Source organism: Zeus faber (assembly GCF_960531495.2).
Source record: "Zeus faber genome assembly, chromosome: 19".
Taxonomy (NCBI): Eukaryota; Metazoa; Chordata; class Actinopteri; order Zeiformes; family Zeidae; genus Zeus; species Zeus faber.
The window spans coordinates 699621-723351 of NC_137206.1; the positions used below are offsets into that span (position 1 = coordinate 699621).

Consider the following 23731-nt stretch of genomic DNA (forward strand, 5'->3'; position numbering starts at 1 on the left):
TAGTGTGGTGGCGTGGTGGCGTGTTGGTGTGTTGGCGTGTTGGCGTGTTGGTGTGGTGACGTGGTGGCGTGTTGGCATGGTGACGTGGTGACGTGGTGACGTGGTGGCGTGGTGGCTTGTTGGCATTGTGGCGTCCATCTTGACACTATTTAATGCTCCCCCCTCCACTTTTTCTTTTGGACAGTGCTTTATCAGCTGCAGCTGGAGTCAAGGTTCAGGCCCTGACAGAAGACAGACGCTGCCGGGGTAGAAGCGTGGACGGGGCGGTGGGCTCCACTCCCTTATCCACTTGTTTTGGAACCAGGAAGGGAGACGAGGGGTGAAAAAATAAAATGTAGAGGAAAACAATGCTCCTCCTGGCTCCCAGTGCTCCAGGGAAACGCTGATAACAGCACTAAGCTCCAGAAAGAAAACACCAAAAAAATGAAAATGCAAAGAATTTAGGGCAGACATTTTAATATGCATCTGCTTATCACAGCCAATCACAAGTTTCCCTCAAATCTGGAGTGATCTGCATCGCTGGGTCGATGCTGCGGTTGAAGCTGATGTGATGAACATTCAAAGATTAACGTATAACTACAATGTATACCCTACTTACCCTATACACCCTACTTACCCTATACACCCTACTTACCCTATACACCCTACTTACCCTATACACCCTACTTACCCTATACACCCTACTTACCCTATACACCCTACATACCCTATACACCCTACTTACCCTATACACCCTACTTACCCTATACACCCTACATACCCTATACACCCAACAAACCCTATACACCTTACATACCCTATACACCCTACTTACCCTATACACCCTACATACCCTATACACCCTACTTACCCTATACACCCTACATACCCTATACACCCTACATACCCTATACACCCAACATACCCTATACACCCTACTTACCCTATACACCCTACTTACCCTATACACCCTACATACCCTATACACCCAACATACCCTATACACCCTACTTACCCTATACACCCTACTTACCCTATACACCCTACATACCCTATACACCCTACATACCCTATACACCCTACTTACCCTATACACCCTACTTACCCTATACACCCTACATACCCTATACACCCTACATACCCTATACACCCTACATACCCTATACACCCTACATACCCTATACACCCTACTTACCCTATACACCCTACATACCCTATACACCCTACATACCATATACACCTTACATACCCTATACACCTTACATACCCTACACACCCTACATACCCTATACACCTTACATACCCTATACACCTTACATACCCTATACACCTTACATACCATATACATCTTACATAACATATACACCTTACATACCATATACACCTTACATACCATATACACCTTACATACCCTATACACCCTACATACCCTATACACCCTACATACCCTATACACCCTACATACCCTATACACCTTACATACCATATACATCTTACATAACATATACACCTTACATACCATATACACCTTACATACCATATACACCTTACATACCCTATACACCCTACATACCCTATACACCTTACATACCCTATACACCCTACTTACCCTATACACCCTACATACCCTATACACCTTACATACCATATACACCTTACATACCATATACACCTTACATACCATATACACCCTACATACCCTATACACCCTATATACCATATACACCCTGTCTTCCTTTTCTTCTTCTTCTCCTTCTTTCGGCTGCTCCCGTTAGGGGTCGCCACGCTGACCATCTGCCTCCAATACCTTCCCTATATACCCTTCATACCCTATACACCCTACATACCCTTTTCATTCTATACACCCTGTACATCCTATATAGCCTATACACCCTATATGCGCTATATAACCTATATACCCTCTCTAACATATATACCCTATACACCCTACAGTATATACCTTACAGTATATACCCTATACACCCTGTATACCCTATATAACCTATTCCCATACCAATAACCTATCCTGTCCATTGGGATCGCATTTGTATATTCTGTATATTTTAATATATTTTACTATTTGTGTTTTGTATTTTTTGACTATTGTGTGTATTTGGCACTTTACTTTTTATGTTATTTTGTTTTATTATTATCACTTTTTTTCTCAGACTGTTAAGCTTCTTTAAAAGCTAATTGTTTGCGGTAATTTATCAATCCTTACCAAGGCAGCTGGGACAACTGGGAGGCCAAATGGGGATGGAGACTGGGATGGAGACTGGGATGGAGACTGGGATGGAGACTGGGATGGAGACTGGGATGGAGACTGGGATGGAGACTGGGATGGAGACTGGGATGGAGACTGGGATGGAGACTGGGATGGAGACTGGGATGGAGACTGGGATGGAGACTGGGATGGAAGTGATGGGATCTGATCGCTGCTGCCTCAAGGATCATCTATCTATCTGTCTGTCTGTCTGTCTGTCTATACGTCTATCTGTCTGTCTATACGTCTATCTGTCTGTACGTCTGTCTATACGTCTATCTGTCTATCTGTCTATCTGTCTCTGTCTGTCTGTCTATACGTCTATCTGTCTGTACGTCTGTCTATACGTCTATCTGTCTATCTGTCTATCTGTCTGTCTGTCTGTCTGTCTGTCTGTCTATACGTCTATCTGTCTGTCTATCTGTCTGTCTGTCTGTCTGTCTGTCTATACGTCTGTCTGTCTGTCTGTCTATTCCTCTAAATATAGAAGACACATCTGTTGTTTGTTAAAGAAGTTCCAAAATGTTTTTTTGCCATTTTCCCTCTTTCTTCTCTTCTTTCTTCTCTTCTTTCTTCTCTTCTTTCTTTCTTTCTTCTCTTCTTTCTTTCTTCTCTTCTTTCTTTCTTCTCTTCTTTCTTTCTTCTCTTCTTTCTTTCTTCTCTTCTTTCTTCTTTCTTTCTTCTCTTCTTTCTTCTCTTCTTTCTTTCTTCTCTTCTTTCTTCTCTTCTTTCTTCTCTTCTTTCTTCTCTTCTTTCTTCTCTTCTTTCTTTCTTCTCTTCTCTTCTTTCTTCTCTTCTTTCTTCTCTTCTTTCTTCTTTCTTCTTTCTTCTCTTCTTTCTTTCTTCTCTTCTTTCTTCTCTTCTTTCTTCTCTTCTTTCTTTCTTCTCTTCTTTCTTCTTTCTTTCTTCTCTTCTTTCTTCTCTTCTTTCTTTCTTCTTTCTTCTCTTCTTTCTTTCTTCTCTTCTTTCTTCTCTTCTTTCTTTCTTCTCTTCTTTCTTTCTTCTCTTCTTTCTTCTTTCTTTCTTCTCTTCTTTCTTCTTTCTTTCTTCTCTTCTTTCTTCTCTTCTTTCTTCTTTCTTTCTTCTCTTCTTTCTTCTCTTCTTTCTTCTCTTCTCTTCTTTCTTCTCTTCTTTCTTCTCTTCTTTCTTCTCTTCTTTCTTCTCTTCTTTCTTTCTTCTCTTCTCTTCTTTCTTCTCTTCTTTCTTCTCTTCTTTCTTCTTTCTTCTTTCTTCTCTTCTTTCTTTCTTCTCTTCTTTCTTCTCTTCTTTCTTCTCTTCTTTCTTTCTTCTCTTCTTTCTTCTTTCTTTCTTCTCTTCTTTCTTCTCTTCTTTCTTTCTTCTTTCTTCTCTTCTTTCTTTCTTCTCTTCTTTCTTCTCTTCTTTCTTTCTTCTCTTCTTTCTTTCTTCTCTTCTTTCTTCTTTCTTTCTTCTCTTCTTTCTTCTTTCTTTCTTCTCTTCTTTCTTCTCTTCTTTCTTTCTTCTCTTCTTTCTTTCTTCTCTTCTTTCTTCTCTTCTCTTCTTTCTTCTCTTCTTTCTTCTCTTCTTTCTTTCTTCTCTTCTTTCTTCTCTTCTTTCTTCTCTTCTTTCTTCTCTTCTTTCTTTCTTCTCTTCTTTCTTCTTTCTTTCTTCTCTTCTTTCTTCTCTTCTCTTCTTTCTTCTCTTCTTTCTTCTTTCTTCTCTTCTTTCTTCTCTTCTTTCTTCTCTTCTTTCTTCTCTTCTTTCTTCTCTTCTTTCTTTCTTCTCTTCTTTCTTCTCTTCTTTCTTTCTTCTCTTCTTTCTTCTTTCTTTCTTCTCTTCTTTCTTTCTTCTCTTCTTTCTTCTTTCTTTCTTCTCTTCTTTCTTCTCTTCTTTGTTTCTTCTCTTCTTTCTTCTCTTCTTTCTTTCTTCTCTTCTTTCTCCCTGTCTCTCTCCCTGTCTCTCTCCCTGTCTTCTCCCTGTCTCTCTCCCTGTCTCTCTCTCCCTGTCTCTCTCTCTCTCTCTCTCTCTCTCTTTCTGTCGTCTCTCCATCGGACTCTTCTCTCCTCTGCCGTCCTCGCCCTTCCCCCCCATCCCTCGCTCCAGGAAACCTGAGTCAAGAAACACAGCGAAGCAGCGACGAGAAGCAGAAAGAAAACAAGTGGATCAGGCATTCACGAAAAGGAGGGAGGAGGGAGGGAGGGAGGAGGGATTCAAGATTCAAGAGGTTTATTCATCACATACATATACATACTTTCATACATAGACATACTTTCATACATTTACATACTTTCATACATAGACATACTTTCATACATTTACATACTTTCATACATAGACATACTTTCATACATTTACATACTTTCATACATAGACATACTTTCATACATTTACATACTTTCATACATAGACATACTTTCATACATTTACATACTTTCATACATAGACATACTTTCATACATAGACATACTTTCATACATTTACATACTTTCATACATATATGCAGTGAAATGTAATGCAACGCACCCAGTGATTACACACAATATGTCCTAGGAAAAATTCTTTCAACTAGACCAACTAACTGATTCCTAAAACGTAATACAGTAAGTCGAATACTAATAGAATAAAATAGAAATATATAAAATTAAAAAAAAATAAATGGAATAGATAAAGGGAATAGGCTTATGTATATGGGATAGACTTATGTGTATCGGGTAGGCTACTTATGTATATACAGATATGTGCATTAAAGTGGCATGTGGCTAAAGTGAGGTAATGTTTTTGAGATATACAGCACAGGTATACAACAGTACGGCGCAGCAATACGGTAACACTGAACAACCCAGAACAGTGACACAGTATGCGGTACAGTATGCTACATACAGTACAGTAAAGTAGTTGAGCCTATGTGTGTGGCTCAGTGAGGACCCCTGGTGCGGTCAGCGTTGACAGTTCTTATGGCTTGAGGGAGGGAGGGAGGGAGGGAGGAGGGAGTCAGGCTCTCCTCCTCTCTGATCACTGCTTTGAAAACCCTTCTTTCATTTTACTTTGGGAGTCAATTGTATTTTTCTTGTTTGTCTTTGTTCTGTTTTCTTTGCTTCATCCTCTGCTGCTGTGACACCTCCAAATGCTTCAAATGCTCCAAACACATAGAACTGAGTTTGTTTTCACAGCCTCCTCCTCGTTAGTGATGCCAGACTCACAAACCATTCGTCCGTAGCGAACAAATACTTTAAATGAGCCGAGAGTCTGGAGTCACCCCGGCAAAACGGTCAAGACTTCGACTCACAAACCTGAAATAGTCACTGAGGACTGAGTCAAGGAGTCAAGAGCAGAAGGTGTTGACGTCATAATTCATATTGAATGTGACGCTTTACTCTGCTTTATTCCACCAATAATGTTGAGGGATTTGAATGATCCTTGTGAGAGTTGTATTCACAGCTCAGAGCAGGAGCGACTCTTCCTCCTCCCCTCACTGTCCAGGAAGTCCTCCCTCGCTCCAACCCAAGCAAACCAACAACCCGTCCCATCAATGGAACGACTCCTTTTACAGAGCCACTCGTTGAGAAACCCACCCCCCCAAAAAGAGTCAAAGCTTTCATCGCGACGAATGGTTTTCAGAGTCAAAGTGGATCTGGCTTTGATCAATACAGAGCTGCTGTCCTGACTGGAACCCACCGATTCTGCAGATTTGTGCTGCCTTGCAATTTTTGATCTTGCAACACAAGAGCTCATTTCCGTTCTTTATTAAAGTGGGATTTGGTTTCTCACGGCCGCGGCACCGAGGTTGAAAAACACTGCTCCTACCGCGGTGGAAAATTTGGGAAAGACGCCAGTTGGCTGTAGTGCTTCTTGTCGGGCCTGTTAGTCTTGTGAGTTCTTGGCTCAGGAGTTGGTTTTCATGTCTTGTGTTCTTGTTCCACTTGTACCACCTGGGTCCACCTGGGTCCACCTGGGTCTGTCTTGTACCACCTGGGTCCACCTGGGTCGGTCTTGTACCACCTGGATCCACCTGGATCCACCTGGGTCCACCTGGATCCACCTGGGTCCACCAGAGTCCATCTTGTACCACCTGGATCCACCTGGGTCCACCTGGGTCCATCTTGTACCACCTGGATCCACCTGGATCCACCTGGGTCCACCTGGGTCCACCTTGTACCACCTGGGTCCACCTGGGTCCATCTTGTACCACCTGGATCCACCTGGATCCACCTGGGTCCACCTGGGTCCACCAGAGTCCATCTTGTACCACCTGGATCCACCTGGGTCCACCTGGGTCCATCTTGTACCAGGTGGACCCAGGTGGATCCATCTTGTACCACCTGGGTCCACCTGGGATTTTATGTGGCGCTGATGGAAACCTGCATTACTTCATCCATGCGGCTGTGGTTGTACCCCGATGTGGAACTGATGAGGGGAGGAAGGGATGTGTCTCCATCCTACACCAGTTATTCTCAACATGGGGCCAGGGACCCCCCAAGGGGCCCTTCGTGAGGTTCTGAGGGGGTCCCTAGCAAAACCAAAATAATGAATAGTTGTAGTTTATCATTTAATTTCATTTAGAACCAGAATCAGAAACGGACTTAAAGACACACTCAATGACGTTGTTCAATCCCGACAAGTGGCGCCCCCTAGAGGAAGCCCTGGAAAGGTTCCCGTCATCGTCACATGTTCCTTTTCTTTACTGTTCATTGGCCAGAAGAATTAATTTACTTTACTATTTTTAATACTTATTTACTATTAACTTTATTTTTTGATCCCTTTCCTCACTGTGTTGTTCATTTCAGATCACATTGGTACTTTGCTCTGTGGTACAAATCAGCATGGACAGAGATATTAGTACGTAAAAGTATGTTGTCGCTTCCTACGAAAAATTTTGTTTACATGAATAACGTACTCGCTTCTATCAGGAGTTTTGCTCCCGGTCGCCTCTCGTGTCTTTCTCACGTGACACTCCAACGCCTGCGTTCCCCCCCGCACCAAGGGATGTCGGATCCTAAATCCTGAAGATGTTTAATATTAGGGAGGGTTGAGGCCAGGCGGGGGGGTGGCCTCCTCCTTGGCAGCACAGGAAAATCTGGAAAGATGATCTTCAGGAGCATCAGGAACGGAGCCGCTGCTCGCGCCGTGGGAAGGGAGGGAGCGAGCGCGCTGCCGTGGAGTGTCACCCCCGCGCTCGCCTCAGCTCCACATCTCGTGCGGCTCTGGAATATTCTCTCCCTCCCCCCGGTGCTCCGACCACATGACATCACTACATTTGCTCCTCATCAGAACCAAATCAGTGCCGGCTTTTCCAGCCCTGTCCCCCTCTCACGCCATTAAACATGGCCGCCGGTGCAGGGCGAGGCTACCGGGAGCTTTACCTTGGGTCTGTGCCGATGCAGAAACCCGATATGAGCGCTGATGTTTTCTGTTATCGTAATAATGATAATAAATATAGCCGCAGGCAGCAATAAACAAGATCCAGTTTAGTCGTGTTCTGTACATATTACAGTTTTGTGAGTTTTGTGAAACGCGGCACGAGTTACAGTTTTCCGAGTTTACATTGAACGCTGCACGTTTCTTTTTTCACTCGTCTTGTAACTTCTTTCAAGGTTTTTATGAGATTTGTTTGGTCTTTTGTTAAACACGCGTGTGACTGTCCACCAAAGATGGCTGTTCTGTCCTTCCTTCACTCCTTTTCTTTCGTCTGTAATAATAATAATAGCAGTGGCTGAATTTGGATTTTGGAGACCCCTGGTGTTTGCTATTGTTCACTAAATGATTTATTTCAAAAACCCGATCCAAGCTTTCCAAACTAAAACATCGGTTTGTTACGATGCAGTGGGAAAGGCTTGGACCCGACACCCAGTACCTGTAGTCAGATACCTAGATACCCAAATACCTAGATACTCATATACCCAGATACTCATCTACCCAGATACCCAGATACACAAATACTCATATACCCAGATACTCAGATACACAAATACCCCGATACTCATATTACCTGATATCCAGATACACAAATACCCAGATATCCAGATACCCAAATATCCAGATACCCAGATACCCAGATTCCCCGACACAAGATGACTCGAGTGACAAGTGATAGTTTCACGTTGACATTTCTACTTAAATGCGAAAATATATGTATTTATAAGCCCTTAATAGTACTCACAGTGCCAAAAGTAAAACTACCTGTCATATCCAGTGTCCTGATAGGACAGTCTGTAATACTTTTACTTTTACTATGGAGTAAACAATGGAGCTGATGCGTCATTGATGAGCAGTTTGATAGATCCAGACCCTGAAGTAACTAAAGTCACCAGAAATCACTTCAGTTCCTAAAGTATTAAAGTTAGAAATGCAGTAAAAAAACACAGATATTTGTATTGAAATGAAGTGGAGCACAGGTCCAAAGGCTCCCAACTCCATATAGATACTGTGAATAAGTACACATACTTGAAAAATGCATGTCAGTACAGTAACAAAGTACTTTTACTTAGTTACTTTCCACCTCTGCCAGTAGCGGTGACAGTCGTTGTCACGTCTTCCTCTTCGCATCTCAATCACCATCTGTTGTTTCCACCGTTGGCAAATGTCTCTGGAAGGTCATAATAAACACACACACACACATACACACACACACACACACACACACACTCAGACACACACACACACTCACACAGACACACACACACACACACACACACACTCAGACACACACACATACACACACAAACTCAGACACACACACACACACTCCGACACACACACACACACACACACACTCAGACACACACACACACACACATACACACTCAGACACACACACACACTCAGATACACACACTCACACACACACACACACACACACACACACTCAGACACACACACACACACTCAGACACACACACACACTCAGACACACACACACACACTCAGACACACACACACACACACTCACACACACACACACACACACACACTCAGACACACACACATACACACACAAACTCAGACACACACACACACACTCCGACACACACACACACACACATACACACTCAGACACACACACACACTAGATACACACACTCAGACACACACACACACACACTCACACACACACAGACACACACACACACACACACACTCAGACACACACACATACACACACAAACTCAGACACACACACACACACTCCGACACACACACACACACACACACACACATACACACTCAGACACACACACACACTCAGATACACACACTCAGACACACACACACACACACACTCAGACACACACACACACACTCAGACACACACACACACACACACACTCAGACACACACACACACACTCAGACACACACACACACACACTCAGACACACACACACACACACACACACACACACTCAGACACACACACACACACTCAGACACACACACACACTCAGACACACACACACACACACACACACACTCAGACACACACACACACACTCAGACACACACACACACACACTCAGACACACACACACACACTCAGACACACACACACACACACTCAGACACACACACACACACACACACACACTCAGACACACACACACACTCAGACACACACACACACTCAGACACACACACACACACTCAGACACACACACACACACTCAGACACACACACACACTCAGACACACACACACACACAAACACACAGCCTCCCTCTCTGGGGCAGTGGGTCCTTCAGGTTCCTTCAGCCTGAGGGTTAGTTGTCCTTTGGGTTCTTGGACAGACAGTTTGGCTTCTCAGACTTCTCAGACGCCTCGAGCCACCACCCGAGGACATGCAGATGTGGTGTTTAGGGTGGTGTATGCCAGACGCGCCCGCACAAGCAGCCTTTCTTCTGGCCTACAGCGAGCCGGGACGCCGGTGCCGGTGGTGCCGGCGGTGGGGGGGGATGGTCCGTCTGGAGCTGGCAGTCATGTCGCTTGTGTTTCCTGCGCATTGTGAGGAAGCGGCCGGGGCCCCATTGTCCCCCAGCGTGTTTGGTGACGTCGGGCCCTTCCTGTAGCGGAGGCCTTGCAGTGGAGTCGCATAGTACAGTAATACCAACTTCCGGGCATTGAAGCGAGGACACAGCGGGGCCCTCCTCAGCTCCTCCTCAGCTCCTCAGTCCCTCTGTTCAATTAGGACGTTGCCAGCAAACGGTTTGGAGCCCGCAGCCTCACGAGGCGGTCGAGCCTCATTTCTACTATTATTTATTATTTTGTGACAACCCCCATCCCCTCCCCTTCCGCCCTATATCTCCTCGGTAACAGACATGTGACTTGAGTTTGGAAAATGCCGACAGCGAAGGACGACCGGGGGGTCGTCGGGGTTTGTTGTTCTGAATCCGAATATCCAACTTTGGATAAAATAGAATAATATAAGCCCAAATAACAGCCATATTTTATAGGGAGCCACTGTGTGGTTAAAGCAGGAAAAAACAAGACAATAACTCCTCTCCCGACATTATTTTCATTGATCATCACCGAAGGAGAATAACGTAGCAAGTACGGTATTTGATGAGTCGCATATTCCATAATACATAACTTTATTGAGCCGGTCGGAAAAAAGGAGTTGGAAAGGCCAAAATGGCGAGCGAGGAGCTGGGCATGAATATTCATGAGGTACGCCTTCTAAACGCAACCTCATTGGTCGAGACCGAACGAGTCTTCATCGGTGGGATCGGTGTCGGAAACTCACAGGTGACGCTGGAAATGGCATTTTTAAGATCTGGTTCCATGTGCACTGTTTTTTTTTAAACTTTGAAGCACCCGCCCCTCTCAAAGTCTCTGCACTGGCCTTGTACCGGGTGTTCAAGTAGAAGAGTCTCAAGGAAGCCTCGTAGCAGGTCCTGATATCCAAAGACAGTCCCTCCCAGGGCCGAGTGGCCCTATGGAGGAATTTAACAACGTGATAATCCTCTGCTCACGTTTCTCAAATCTCTTGTTCAGAAAAATCCAAGATGAGTTCATGCAGTACGTAAGTATGACACTGCCTGAAATATTTGACAGCTCCTAGTGGGAGAAGTGTTTTAGGTCGGTGCTACGAAATTGTGCATCACAAGATAGCAATGTTTTAATGACACAAAGTCACATTTTCGCTTGAAGATTATAAATGATGTGAAATGGTCGCCCTTCCTTGAAGCCTCTTCCGCCCAAACGGACCCACCCTGTTCGCGCTCATTGGCCCCACCCTTCTCCCCTTTCTTTCCTCTTTTCTTCCTTTCTCTTGCTCGACGCTGGCTCTTCGGGGGGCCCCTGCGCAGAGTTCCCAGCCGTCTCTCTGGTTTCCGTCTCCGTCATTCGACGTAGATTTACGTGCATTCGCATTCTGAACCGCTCCTTTTTTTCTTCCGCGCCTCGTTTTCTTCACCCAGAACAACCGTCTGCGGCTCCTCATCACGCAGCCGTCCTCCTCGCTTTCCCGGTGATCACAGGCATTGATTCACATCGAGCTCTTTTTTTCCGAAAAAATCAAAGGACGCTCCACATGTGCCAGGGAAGGTCGGCCGGGGCTTATGTTAACGAGATCCTGCTGCACTTCATCACAGATCTGGGTATTAGTGGCAAATGATTTCAGCCAAGTATGCCTTGCTGTGGCCGTACGCACATTCAGAATGCATGAGTTTCTCCCAGTGTCTGTTGTTGTCTGGCCAGGGAGGAGAAGGGACCAGATGTTTGGGTAGTTTTCTCTCTCTCCCAGCTTCCCCAAAACCAAATGAATCTTGCACCATCTGCACTCACGGCACCTCCAAGCAAAGTTTAACCAGCTGCATGGTATTTATTCTGTTAATGACAGACCCAGATTTTAAAAATGTGACTTTGCTTCAGAAGCTACAATAGCCATCGAAAGGTCAGGAAAACTCGAAACTGCAGCGAAACACGGAGTTCGCTTTGGTCGGGATTATTTTGCCCCCGTTGGTGGAATTCTTTGAAGACCAACAGTGCAGCTCCCTCTGCCTCAGTAATTGTTCTTATAACCATTATACAGCCATAATCCCAGGCAACAATAGTAGTTATACTGGTGCTGTTACACTTCCTTGTTTTCGGTATCTGTTTGCCCAAAACCATCCGCATCCCCGGTGTGGTCCTAGTTTTGCTGTTTCAGGCGTGAGATAGTTCACCGCCTCAGACACGGCAACATCCTTACACCAACACAAGGCTTTTTTTATTCTTTCTCATTCCAGGTAATTGACTTTGGGCTGGCTCTTCTGCTGTTTTTTTTCTGCCTTTTTTTTTTTTTGTCTGCATTGGTTTTATATGCAAGTCTCTTGTTTGGCCAGGGCATTGGCGAGCAGTAGAATAATAATTGATTTGGCCTGTCAGAGGCACTGTCTGCTGGGTTGTAAAGGCGGCTTGTGTTGGTCTTGCCCATGGGACCGGAGTTAATGTTTTCCAAGTCTAAAGTAGAAAACTTGTAGCCCCGCGAAGGGAAGTTCAACTTTTATGGGTCACGGTCCAGCGAGCGAAGGCAGGTTAGCGCTGACATTGGAGCCTGCGCCTCAACGTTAAACTCTGCTGCAGCTTGGGAACAGACGGGAACAGGACCGCTGAGGTCGGGTGCCTTTGCAAGCACCAGAGAGGGCGGCTTTCAAATCAATAACACGGGATGGAAGGGCAGCGTGCATGACATCACTGCACGAGGGTGTTTGTCAAAAACAGACATCACACTTTCGCTTTCACTCTCAGCACAGCTGTTATTATTAGATTTGGCCCTTTATTGGGTCCATATTACGGAATGGTACGCTCCCAAAACGTCTCCCAGGTGTCCGAGGTGAAAGGCAGGAGGAGGAAGGCTGTCTTCACTTAGCGCCCCCCCCTCCAGCTGCGTAGGAGCACGGCTTGGAGGGAAGAGCGGAAATGTATTCTAATTAGTAGCGCTGTGATTTCCCAGGCTTGGCAAACTCTCATGATCAGCGACACGTGTTATTACGGGATTTGGATTCCGCTCCTCGGCCGGGGGCGGCTCCTCCGCCTCCCAGTGCAGGACGCACGATGCGAGGCACTTCGGCGTGACCGTTAAACAGCGCCGCCCCCGGTCCGTCCCAAGGAAAGGAAGGAGCCGGTCACTTGTGTCCATCCCTGACCTTTAAACAGAGGAGAGGAAAACGATTCGGTCGTGAACGGCAGTTGCCGAAGTTTACCGACACGTGACTGCATTCTGGGATGCCCTCATTTCTCCACATCATGGTGCTTGCTTTGAGCCGCCGTGTGAGGGCGGTTCCTACACTTCATAAAATAGCGCCAACTGTCGGCGACCAACTGTCATTTCAGTGTGATGGCTAATCTCCCTCCACGGTATTGGGCTTGGCACACGTTTGCCTTCCACCTGCGTCGCTTTGCTTCAGAGGCGACGACAGCCGTTGAAAAGTCAGGAAAACCTATTTGCTTTCATTGGGGTTATTTTGCCCCCGCTGGTGGAATTCTTCTAAGGTGAACAGTGCCGCTCCCTCTGCCTCACTAATGGTTGTTATAATAATTATTCAGGCATAATCACAGCTGAGAATCGTAGTAACACTGCGGTTGTCACCGTACAGGGTTTGCAGGATCTTTTTGCCTGTGAAGAAAAGGTCTGCTTCAACGGTGTGGTGCCTTGTTTCCAAATTAAAGGCAAATGGCCAAATCTCTCCCTGCAACAATTCAAGCAACAGTGGAGAATCCATCAACTGTGACTTCCGGTCCTTGTCCACCGTGGCGTAGGTTTCGTTGGAACATTGAGGGCGGACGCATTAAGTTGGGGGGGTCTGGAGTCCTCCCCTGGGAAACTTTGAGCATCATTTCCTGCATTCTGGTCAATTTTTATGCACCGATTCAATTCTTCATCAATTTGAGGCGGAAATGTTTATTCATGTCATTCCATGTTTTTATTGGGGGGCACAAGTGTACTTGTTCTTAATATTGAGGGGGGCGTATCGCCTGCGTCCCTCCAGAAATCTGCGCCTGTGCATGTCCAAGAATTATGGCTCATTTTCAAGCAGCGAAATCTACCTCAGACTACTCTGATGTCTATAAATAGTCCTAACCTTGACCCTAGCTGCTGCTTTCTAACATCTTACCAACAGATACGGCCACATTGTAATGACGCTGTCGGGGAATTTGTGCCTCGGTGGCGTCAGTCCGTTTACCGCCCTCCGTTGTTTGTGCAGCGTGCGACGCAGCATCTCGGACGACTCTATTAACTCTATTAAGAGATTCCTGAGTTAACTGTTAACTCAGGAATCTCTCCGTGTTTACAAAGCACTCAAATAAACACCAAGGTTCAGCACAAGCTCGTGCCAAATATCTGGACAACGAGAGTCGACGTTTTTTCATTTCTTTTTTCTTGTTTCTTTTAAGGGTTTTTGGGATCGTAAAAATCGGTGGAAATGTTTTATTGTCATTGTGGGGAATGTGAGAGCTGGTTGTGCATCTCACCCCCGCCTCCGCCAAAAGGCCAACCCGGGCTCCACCGTGCTCCTGCAGCTGTTGTTGTTATTAGGGAGATGAGGTATCAGATGTTGTGTGATTATTTAGAATGTGTTGTGTGTGAGAGTGCGTGCGTGGACCCTCAGAGCCACCATTTCCGGATTTCCCGGCGTCAATCGAAAATGACGTCTCATTGATTGCGTTGATGTTTGAACGATTGTCCTGCCTTTGACTGCCACATTGATGGCTTATTACCCAATTTTGTCAGTGTCAGCGAACTAAAATGAAAAGTTAAGGTTTGTACAGTAGAAGTTAATGCAGAGGTTCTCAACTCGTGGCTCCCAATTCAAAACCATTCCATTTGCAGTGGACCGCTGGTGCATACTGCATACACCCCCAAACCACTCAATGTCTTTGGTGGTTTAGCGTTATGTTCTTGATGTTGCCAATGGTCCCTATTGGCATTGTAGTGCTGTCTACATGAAACGATATTTTGGAAATCGGTTGGAAATTAGAAGTCAGGGAATGAGTTTCTATGGTTTCAATGGCTTTTTAGCCGTTTTTGCACTTTGTCTGTTCTGGGATTTTAAAATTCAAGGAAGCATTGTGGATTACCGCACGACTCATTTTATGAAATACTGAAAGTGAGAATGCTTCAAATCTTAAAATGTGTTTTGGGTCGTGACTTAATGTCGAAGGACAAATCTGGATCGAGTGGAATCAGGTTGGACCAGTCGTGAAACCACTGTATACGTGTTTTAGGCGGTTCTGCCTGCCACACTCCACCCGGGTGGTGTTTTCAGGGCTCTCCAACACAGAGACACATGCAGAGGTGTTGCAAACACAGCAGTTGATCGTAGAGAGTGGGCAAGGTGGAACAAGCCGGGAGCAGAGGGACAAAATGTCATGGCAGAGGCTCTCCTCCTGTGTGTGTGGGGATGGGTGATTTACCTGTTCCTTGTTGATTACTCTGACAGGCAACAGGTGTACAGCCACACTGATCCCGGGCCCAATTACCTAGACCCAAGACAGCAGTAGCTGCTTAAACCACACCACGGTGTTGTTTGGTGTAATTTTCTTTTTTTTAAGGAAATACTACAACCTTTTACTCAAAACGGCTATCAAAGCTGTCGTGTTCATGACCCTGTGCTCAGTTCAAGGTAACGTTACCAGTATTTAGAAGATGTAAACGGGCCTCAGCCCCTGTATGTGCACCCATACACCGAGTTACTGAATGTGACCCCGGCCCTCAGACTGAGGAGCTGAGGAGCCTGTGGATGTCATCACCGCCAGGCAGGGAGATGAACCGAGCGCATCATCTGGAAAACTGATCCAACGGTACAGTCTGAGGGAGCGCCGTGCTCCCCCCCCCACCTTTCCATCCATCCCCAAACACAGATCCGCACGACAAGCCATCGCTCACAGCAATGAGTCAGGGAACTGTCGCTGCTCTGACGGCTCGGGGGTTTCCTGCACCGGAAGCATCATTTAGATCAGTGGTTTCCCAACATGGGGTCCGGGGACCCCCACAAGGGGTGCTTCAAGAGGTTCATCCCCAGCAAAATGATAATTGTTAAATGTCACCCTTATTTCATTTACAAGACGTTAGTAATGAATGTTTGGCAGTGTTACAAAAGTAACGCGTGACAGTAATAATTTACTTTTTAGCAGTAATGCAGTAATATTAGAAGTTACTAATACAATGTGGGTACTATCATTATAGTTGCCATGTCAAGAAACGTGTTTCTAGCGGTGGGCCGATTGGATCAAACGCCTATCCCTTACAGATGTGGTTTGTCTGATTACGATTGTCCTCTGATCATTTCAAGTTTATACTGTATACTCGGAGAAATCATGGTCTCACTGGGTATTTGTCAGTATGTCATGACAAACACATCACGTGATCTGATCACGCTCACGCGATAGGACAGCTGCACATATGGCACCGCCCCTAAGCTACGTCGCAAATCTGCGTTCCCCTCGGCAAAAAATAACATCCGTTTTATTATTATTTCGGTGAGTAATTTAAAAGTAGTGTAATTAGTAACTTATTACCTCACACAGAAAGAAGCAATTTAAAGTAACATGTAATATGTAATGAATTACATTATACAAGTAACTTGCTAAGCACTGCTGTTTGGATCCTAGTTTCACTCTTATCTTTCCAACTAGAGATTCAGAATCAGAATTTTAGTTTTCACTTTTATTCCTTCACGTACATTTACATAAACTGTGAATTTGTTGCGGTGAGTTTGGTGCGTTTCACCTCAGACCATCAAAGGCTCCAGCAACCTCCATCACGAGGGACACTCTCACACCACTGCTGATGGTGTCCAGTTCTGTCCTCATGCCTCCACCCTGTGACTGGGGGGGGTCGACCCTCCTCCACCCTGTGACTGGAGGGGGGGCGGGACCCTCCTCCACCCTAGGACTGGAGTGGGGTGGGGGGACCCTCCTCCACCTTATGACTGGGGGTGGGGGACCACATGCCAGACAGGTGGGCAGGTCTGATCGGACGCTCGTCCTTGGGGTTTCAGCGCCTTTGGATGCAAACTTAAAAACAAGGAGCAAAGTCTGTATGGAAAACATAACAAAGCAAAATACTTCTACAACAACATGAAGTATCAACATTTTACCATTTAGTACAGTCGTCAACTACAAATATTTACTATGTAGAGTAGTGGACTATGTATATCTGCTATGTAGAGTAGTCAACTATATATATTTACTATGTAGAGAGTATTGGACTATGTATATTTGCTATGTAGAGTAGTCAACTATATATATTTACTATGTAGAGAGTAGTGGACTATGTATATTAACTATGTAGAGAGTAGTGAACTATATATATTTACTATATAGAGTAGTGAACTATATATATTTACTATGTAGAGAGTAGTGAACGTATATATATTTACTATGTAGAGAGTAGTGAAATCAGTAGATTTTACTCCATAGGGCATGTGTATTTTTGACCAAGTAGGGCCTGGGGTAGTGATCAGGGAGCGGTGAAGTAGTGAAGTAAATACTATATGTACTGTGTAGTGATAATGGAGCTGTGAATAGTTTTGAACCGAGTGACTCTTCCTGTAACTACACCCTCTAACTCTCTCCCTCCACCCTCCCTTCCTCCACCTCCAGGTTTGGACTCCAGCACCCGGACGCTGAGCACCCCCAGTCCGGGTCTGATCCTTCCGTCCAAGTCGTCCTCGTTGTCTTCGCCGGCGCTGTCCAGCAACGGCCACGGGTCCAACTCGTCGTCCTCGTCTTCGGCGCCGGCCGAGACGGTGGCCGCGGTGATCCACCCGCAGCCGGGGGGCTGCCCGACCACCGCCGCCACCGGCACCACCACCCACCTGCGCTCCAAGAGCCAGTCCAAGAGCCATCACCACCACCACCACCTGGCACCCGTGGACCTCCTCCCTGACCACGCCCTCCTGCAGATCTTCTCCCACCTGCCGACCAACCAGCTGTGCCGCTGCGCTCGGGTGTGCCGGCGCTGGTACAACCTGGCGTGGGACCCGCGGCTCTGGAGCACCGTGCGCCTGGCGGGGGAGCTGCTGCACGCCGACCGCGCCCTCCGCATCCTCACCCACCGCCTGTGCCAGGACACGCCCAACGTGTGCCTGACGCTGGAGACGGTGGTGGTCAGCGGCTGCAAGCGGCTCACCGACCGCGGGTTGCACGTGCTGGCGCTCTGCTGCCCCGAGCTGCGCCGCCTGGAGGTGGCCGGCTGCTACAACATCTCCAATGAGTCGGTGTTTGAGGTGGTGTCCCGTTGCCCCAACCTGGAGCACCTCAACCTCTCAGGTAACACTGCACCTTCAGGCGACGCACCACAAGGCTTCAAATGGAACTTAATGAGGAATAAACGCTTTGTTTTTTTAAATAATTCATAGTTAAAAATGTTTTACTATGTACTATCAGTGGTGAGAGGATGGGGAAATTCATGTCAAATTAAATTTCTTATGAAAAGTGAACTCATAAAGGTGGAAAAAAAGGTGAGTTTAATGGTGCTAAGTTGTCTAAAATTCCAATAGAAAAATCAGAAACTTGAACCAGGCATTGGGGGGTCATGAGATGTCACATGATGAACATTTGGGGCGGGGTTGAAAAATCTGGAAATATAGCAAATAATTGAACCAGAAGATTTGGCATTTGATGGAAGGTCCAGTTTAACGTGGCAAAATTCGCCATGGTTATAGCTAGCAGCTTATGTGCCGTGGAACTCGCCCACACTCCCTGCCTGGCTTCACGGCCGTCTCCCTGCCTGGTTTCACGGCCGTCTCCCTGCCTGGTTTCACGGCCGTCTCCCTGCCTGGTTTCACGGCATCTCCTGCCTGGTTTCACGGCCGTCTCCCTGCCTGGTTTCACGGCCATCTCCCTGTCTGGCTTCATGGCCGTCTGGCTGCCTGGTTTAATGGCCGTCTGGCTGCCTGGTTTCACGGCCATCTCCTGCCTGGTTTCATGGCCATCTCCCTGCCTGGCTTCATGGCCGTCTGGCTGCCTGGTTTAATGGCCGTCTTCCTGCCTGGTTTCACGGCCGTCTGGAAAAGGCTGTAAAAAGCTCTTTGATTGTTGGGGGAACGTTGAGCTTTGAGGTTCATACACAGATGCATTGACATTGAGATGCTTTGACATTGAGATGCATTGACATTGAGATGCTTTGACATTGAGATGCATTGACATTGAGATGCTTTGACATTGAGATGCTTTGACATTGAGATGCATTGACATTGAGATGCTTTGACATTGAGATGCATTGACATTGAGATGCTTTGACATTGAGATGCTTTGACATTGAGATGCATTGACATTGAGATGCATTGACATTGAGATGCTTTGTCATTGAGATGCATTGACATTGAGATGCATTAACACTGAGATGCTTTGACATTGAGATGCTTTGACATTGAGATGCATTGACATTGAGATGCATTGACATTGAGATGCTTTGTCATTGAGATGCATTGACATTGAGATGCATTAACACTGAGATGCTTTGACATTGAGATGCTTTGACATTGAGATGCATTGACATTGAGATGCATTGACATTGAGATGCTTTGACATTGAGATGCATTGACATTGAGATGCATTGACATTGAGATGCTTTGACATTGAGATGCTTTGACATTGAGATGCATTGACATTGAGATGCATTGACATTGAGATGCTTTGACATTGAGATGCTTTGACATTGAGATGCATTGACATTGAGATGCATCGAGCAGCGGCTGCGACCTGACGTCACACACGTGTGTGGACTCAAATCAAAGAGTCGTTCTTTTCGGCCATTTCCCCCAAAGCTGCTGAAAGCATCAGAGGCACGGAGGACACTCTGCCAACCATGAGCTCCCATCTGGGGGAAGAAAGGCTTTCTGTGGCGGAGCGCAGGGTTTACCTCCACGTCAGTCTGCTGCTGTCATTAACCAAGCGACACCAAAAACCCCGCCTTGGAAAATTCCCCTGGAATACTAATGTGGCTTTCATTTAACAGCGGCAAAATTAATTCAGTGAAGCATATTCCTTTAAGTGGAAAGTATAGACGGTGACATTTATTTTCCCTGAAAAACCTTTTTTTATTTCTCCAATTTGCAAGTTATTTTTATGTTTTTGCTCCAGTTCAGTTGGGTTCAGCTCAGAGTGGTTTTTCCTCTGGTGCCCCCTGGGGGCCGGTTGGGTTCCTCTGATTTAAAGCGATCGTGCGGTTTCCTCAGTGTAGGCTGTCAGTGAGAACCGCCAATCATCTCATCCTCAGGCATGACTACGCCCCTTTGAATATCATCCAATTACTTCAATAATGTAACTAAATCATTTTCAAAAAAATGAATTGACTTGAATTTTAATTTTACATTTTTTTTATAGTTTGGCCCATTCTCCATTCACTTCCATTGGTTTGGGCGGGGTTAAAAGTTATTCTGGAAACAGCCACAAGTGGCTTCAATTCTTTTCATAAGCAGCTATGAGGCCTTTTCATGATGACTGTATATCTTCATTCGACAACAACCCTTTTTGCAGCCATTTCCTTAGTTGGGCATGGATGAAGTATTTGTGGTATCTGAACCCGTCCTGTGCTCCCGGCAGGCTGCTCCAAGGTGACGTGCATCAGCCTGACCCCGGAGGCGTCTCTGCAGCTGTCTCCCCTGCACGGCCAGCAGATCTCCATCCACTACCTGGACATGACGGACTGCTTCTCCCTGGAGGACGAGGGCCTGCGCACCATCGCCTGCCACTGCCCGCGCCTCACGCACCTCTTCCTGCGCCGCTGCGCGCGGCTGACGGACGAGGCTCTGCGCCACCTCTCGCTGCACTGCCCGTCCATCCGGGAGCTCAGCCTCAGCGACTGCCGCCTGCTGGGCGACTTCGGGCTGCGCGAGGTGGCGCGGCTGGAGGGCTGCCTGCGCTACCTGAGCGTGGCGCACTGCGCCCGCATCACCGACGTGGGCGTTCGCTACGTAGCGCGCTACTGCCCGCGCCTGCGCTACCTGAACGCCAGGGGCTGCGAGGGGCTGACAGACCACGGCTTGGGCCACCTGGCGCGCAGCTGCCCCAAGCTCAAGTCCCTGGACGTTGGCAAGTGCCCCCTGGTGTCGGACGGCGGGTTGGAGCAGCTGGCGCTCTACTGCCAGGGCCTGCGGAGGCTCAGCCTGCGAGCCTGCGAGAGCGTGACGGGGCGCGGGCTCCGGGCGCTGGCCGCCAACTGCTGCGAGCTGCAGCTGCTCAACGTGCAGGACTGCGAGGTGTCGCCCGAGGCGCTGCGCTTCGTCAGGCGCCACTGCAGGCGCTGCGTGATCGAGCACACCAACCCGGCCTTCTACTGACGCCACAACGACTCTGTCCTCTGACAAGTGGATGTGTTTTCTATCCCTGCTACAAGGACTGACTGTTAAGCACCTGTCTAACTGGTCACACACCCATCTGACTGATTGTACTACCGTCTGACTGATTGTACCCCCGTCTGACTGATTGTACACCTGTCTGACTGATTGTACACCCGTCTGACCGATTGTACACCTGTCTGACTTATTACACATTTGTCTAACTGGTTACACACCTGTCTGACCCCGTCGCCCTGACTCTAAACTGGGGTGTGGTGAACCCTCTGGGAGGTGGAGGTGTCTCCTGGTGCTTCTAGGTGTGTGGGCTTCTCTGGGTGTTGAGATGCTGTCCCTTTAAAATACTTCCATGGAATGTATTTACCCTATTTATCTGTTGAGAGGGAGACCTTCAGGGGCCGAGGGGCCACGTCGGGGTCCGAGCGTCACACTTTGCAGCGATTATACGACAACATGTAGCACTGGCTCCAGATGGATTATCACTTCAATGCGTTGTATTCTTCTTTTTTATTCCTTGATTCCTTCATTGTGTTGTTATCATGCTACACCTGTTCATAAGCAGCAAGTTTTCTCAGAGCAAACCACTAAGAATGTAACCATAGCAACAACAAAGCTGATCCTGTTAGTGTGTCTCTGCACCTTAAGGGGCGTGCCGCAGGCGGGGTTTAATCAAAGTCAGGATTAAGATCATCTGATTTGAATTCATCCAAAATTTAACAATGTCTTCCTGAGACGTTGCTTGATTGAAGATGAATTAGTTCCAGAGCAGGAAGTCCTGGACTGAGGGACCAAGGAGCGGTCAGATCCTTCTGTCTGGTCCTGGTGCTGCTCTCAGTCCAGATCAACCTGGTCCACCTGGAGGCCACGCCCATTCTTCTAAAGTTTGAATTGAAACCTTGACTGAGACCTGGATTTGCTCTAATCTTCCTTCTGGAAATCAGAGGTTTTAAACCAAGACGAGATCAAGTCTGGGGCTATTTTAAGGCCATTTCAGTTCGTCCAGATTTGACGTTTGATTTAGTCTCTGATTCATCTCAGGCTTAATCTGTGTTCGCCAAACCGCCCCAAAGACCTAAACCTGCCCATCACTCCCACTGCCCATCACTCCCACTGCCCATCACTCCACTGACCACCACTCCCACTGCCCATCACTCCACTGCCCATCACTCCCACTGCCCATCACTCCCACTGCCCATCACTCCCACTGCCCATCACTCCACTGCCCATCACTCCCACTGCCCATCACTCCACTGCCCATCACTCCCACTGCCCATCACTCCCACTGCCCATCATTCCCACTGCCCATCACTCCACTGCCCATCACTCCCACTGCCCATCACTCCCACTGCCCATCACTCCCACTGCCCATCACTCCACTGCCCATCACTCCCACTGCCCATCACTCCACTGACCACCACTCCCACTGCCCATCACTCCACTGACCACCACTCCCACTGCCCACCACTCCACTGACCACCACTCCCACTGCCCACCACTCCACTGACCACCACTCCCACTGCCCATCACTCCACTGACCACCACTCCCACTGCCCACCACTCCCACTGTCCATCACTCCACTGCCCATCACTCCACTGACCACCACTCCACTGACAACCACTCCCACTGCCCATCACTCCACTGACCATCACTCCCACTGACCACCACTCCACTGACAACCACTCCCACTGCCCATCACTCCACTGCCCATCACTCCACTGCCATAGACCCATTATTTAAACAACCAGGAACAAATTGCTGCTGTAATTGCACCAATAAAACACCTTTGAAATGCATCCACTTGTGTTTTTAGTTTTGATTCCGTGTTCCAGTCAAAGCCGTTGTTGTTGTGATGAAGGTATTTCAGTGTGTTGCTCTGCGTCGTCTTTCTTTGAAAAGACATTTGTTTCATTCTATTCCATTTTCCTTTTCACAGACCGACCTGGGTGAGTTTGGACGAGTGTAAAGTTCTCTTTAGAGATCCGTGTCCTTACGAGTGACGGAAAAGTTCAAAGTTGACTTCAAATGTTCCAACTCTTCACACACTGACTCAGTGACTCACTGATCTAGGATCTGTTTCGAGATTGGAATCTCAGTTCAACCTGCGTCTGGCTGCAGTTCCAGAGTCACATATTAACAACTACTTTGGTGACTCTAGAGCCATTTCAAAGATTTGTTTTTATTTCTCCAATTTGCAAGTTATTTTTATTTTTTGCTCCAATTCAGTTGGGTTCAGCTCAGAAACAAAGAACCACAA

The 23731-nt window shown here is 46.9% G+C and overlaps 1 protein-coding gene across 1 annotated transcript in view; it reads left to right on the forward strand.

The window, feature by feature from the left end:
* LOC307245200 (F-box/LRR-repeat protein 7-like) overlaps positions 1-23250 on the forward strand; it is a 38697-nt gene extending 15447 nt beyond the window's left edge. Inside the window, exons 3-4 of the mRNA XM_080020651.1 lie at positions 17779-18447; positions 20725-23250. Coding sequence (XP_079876777.1) covers positions 17779-18447; positions 20725-21461 — 1406 coding nt within the window. The 3' untranslated portion in view covers positions 21462-23250. The remainder of the gene's footprint in view (positions 1-17778; positions 18448-20724) is intronic.
* Positions 23251-23731: the final 481 nt, after the last annotated feature.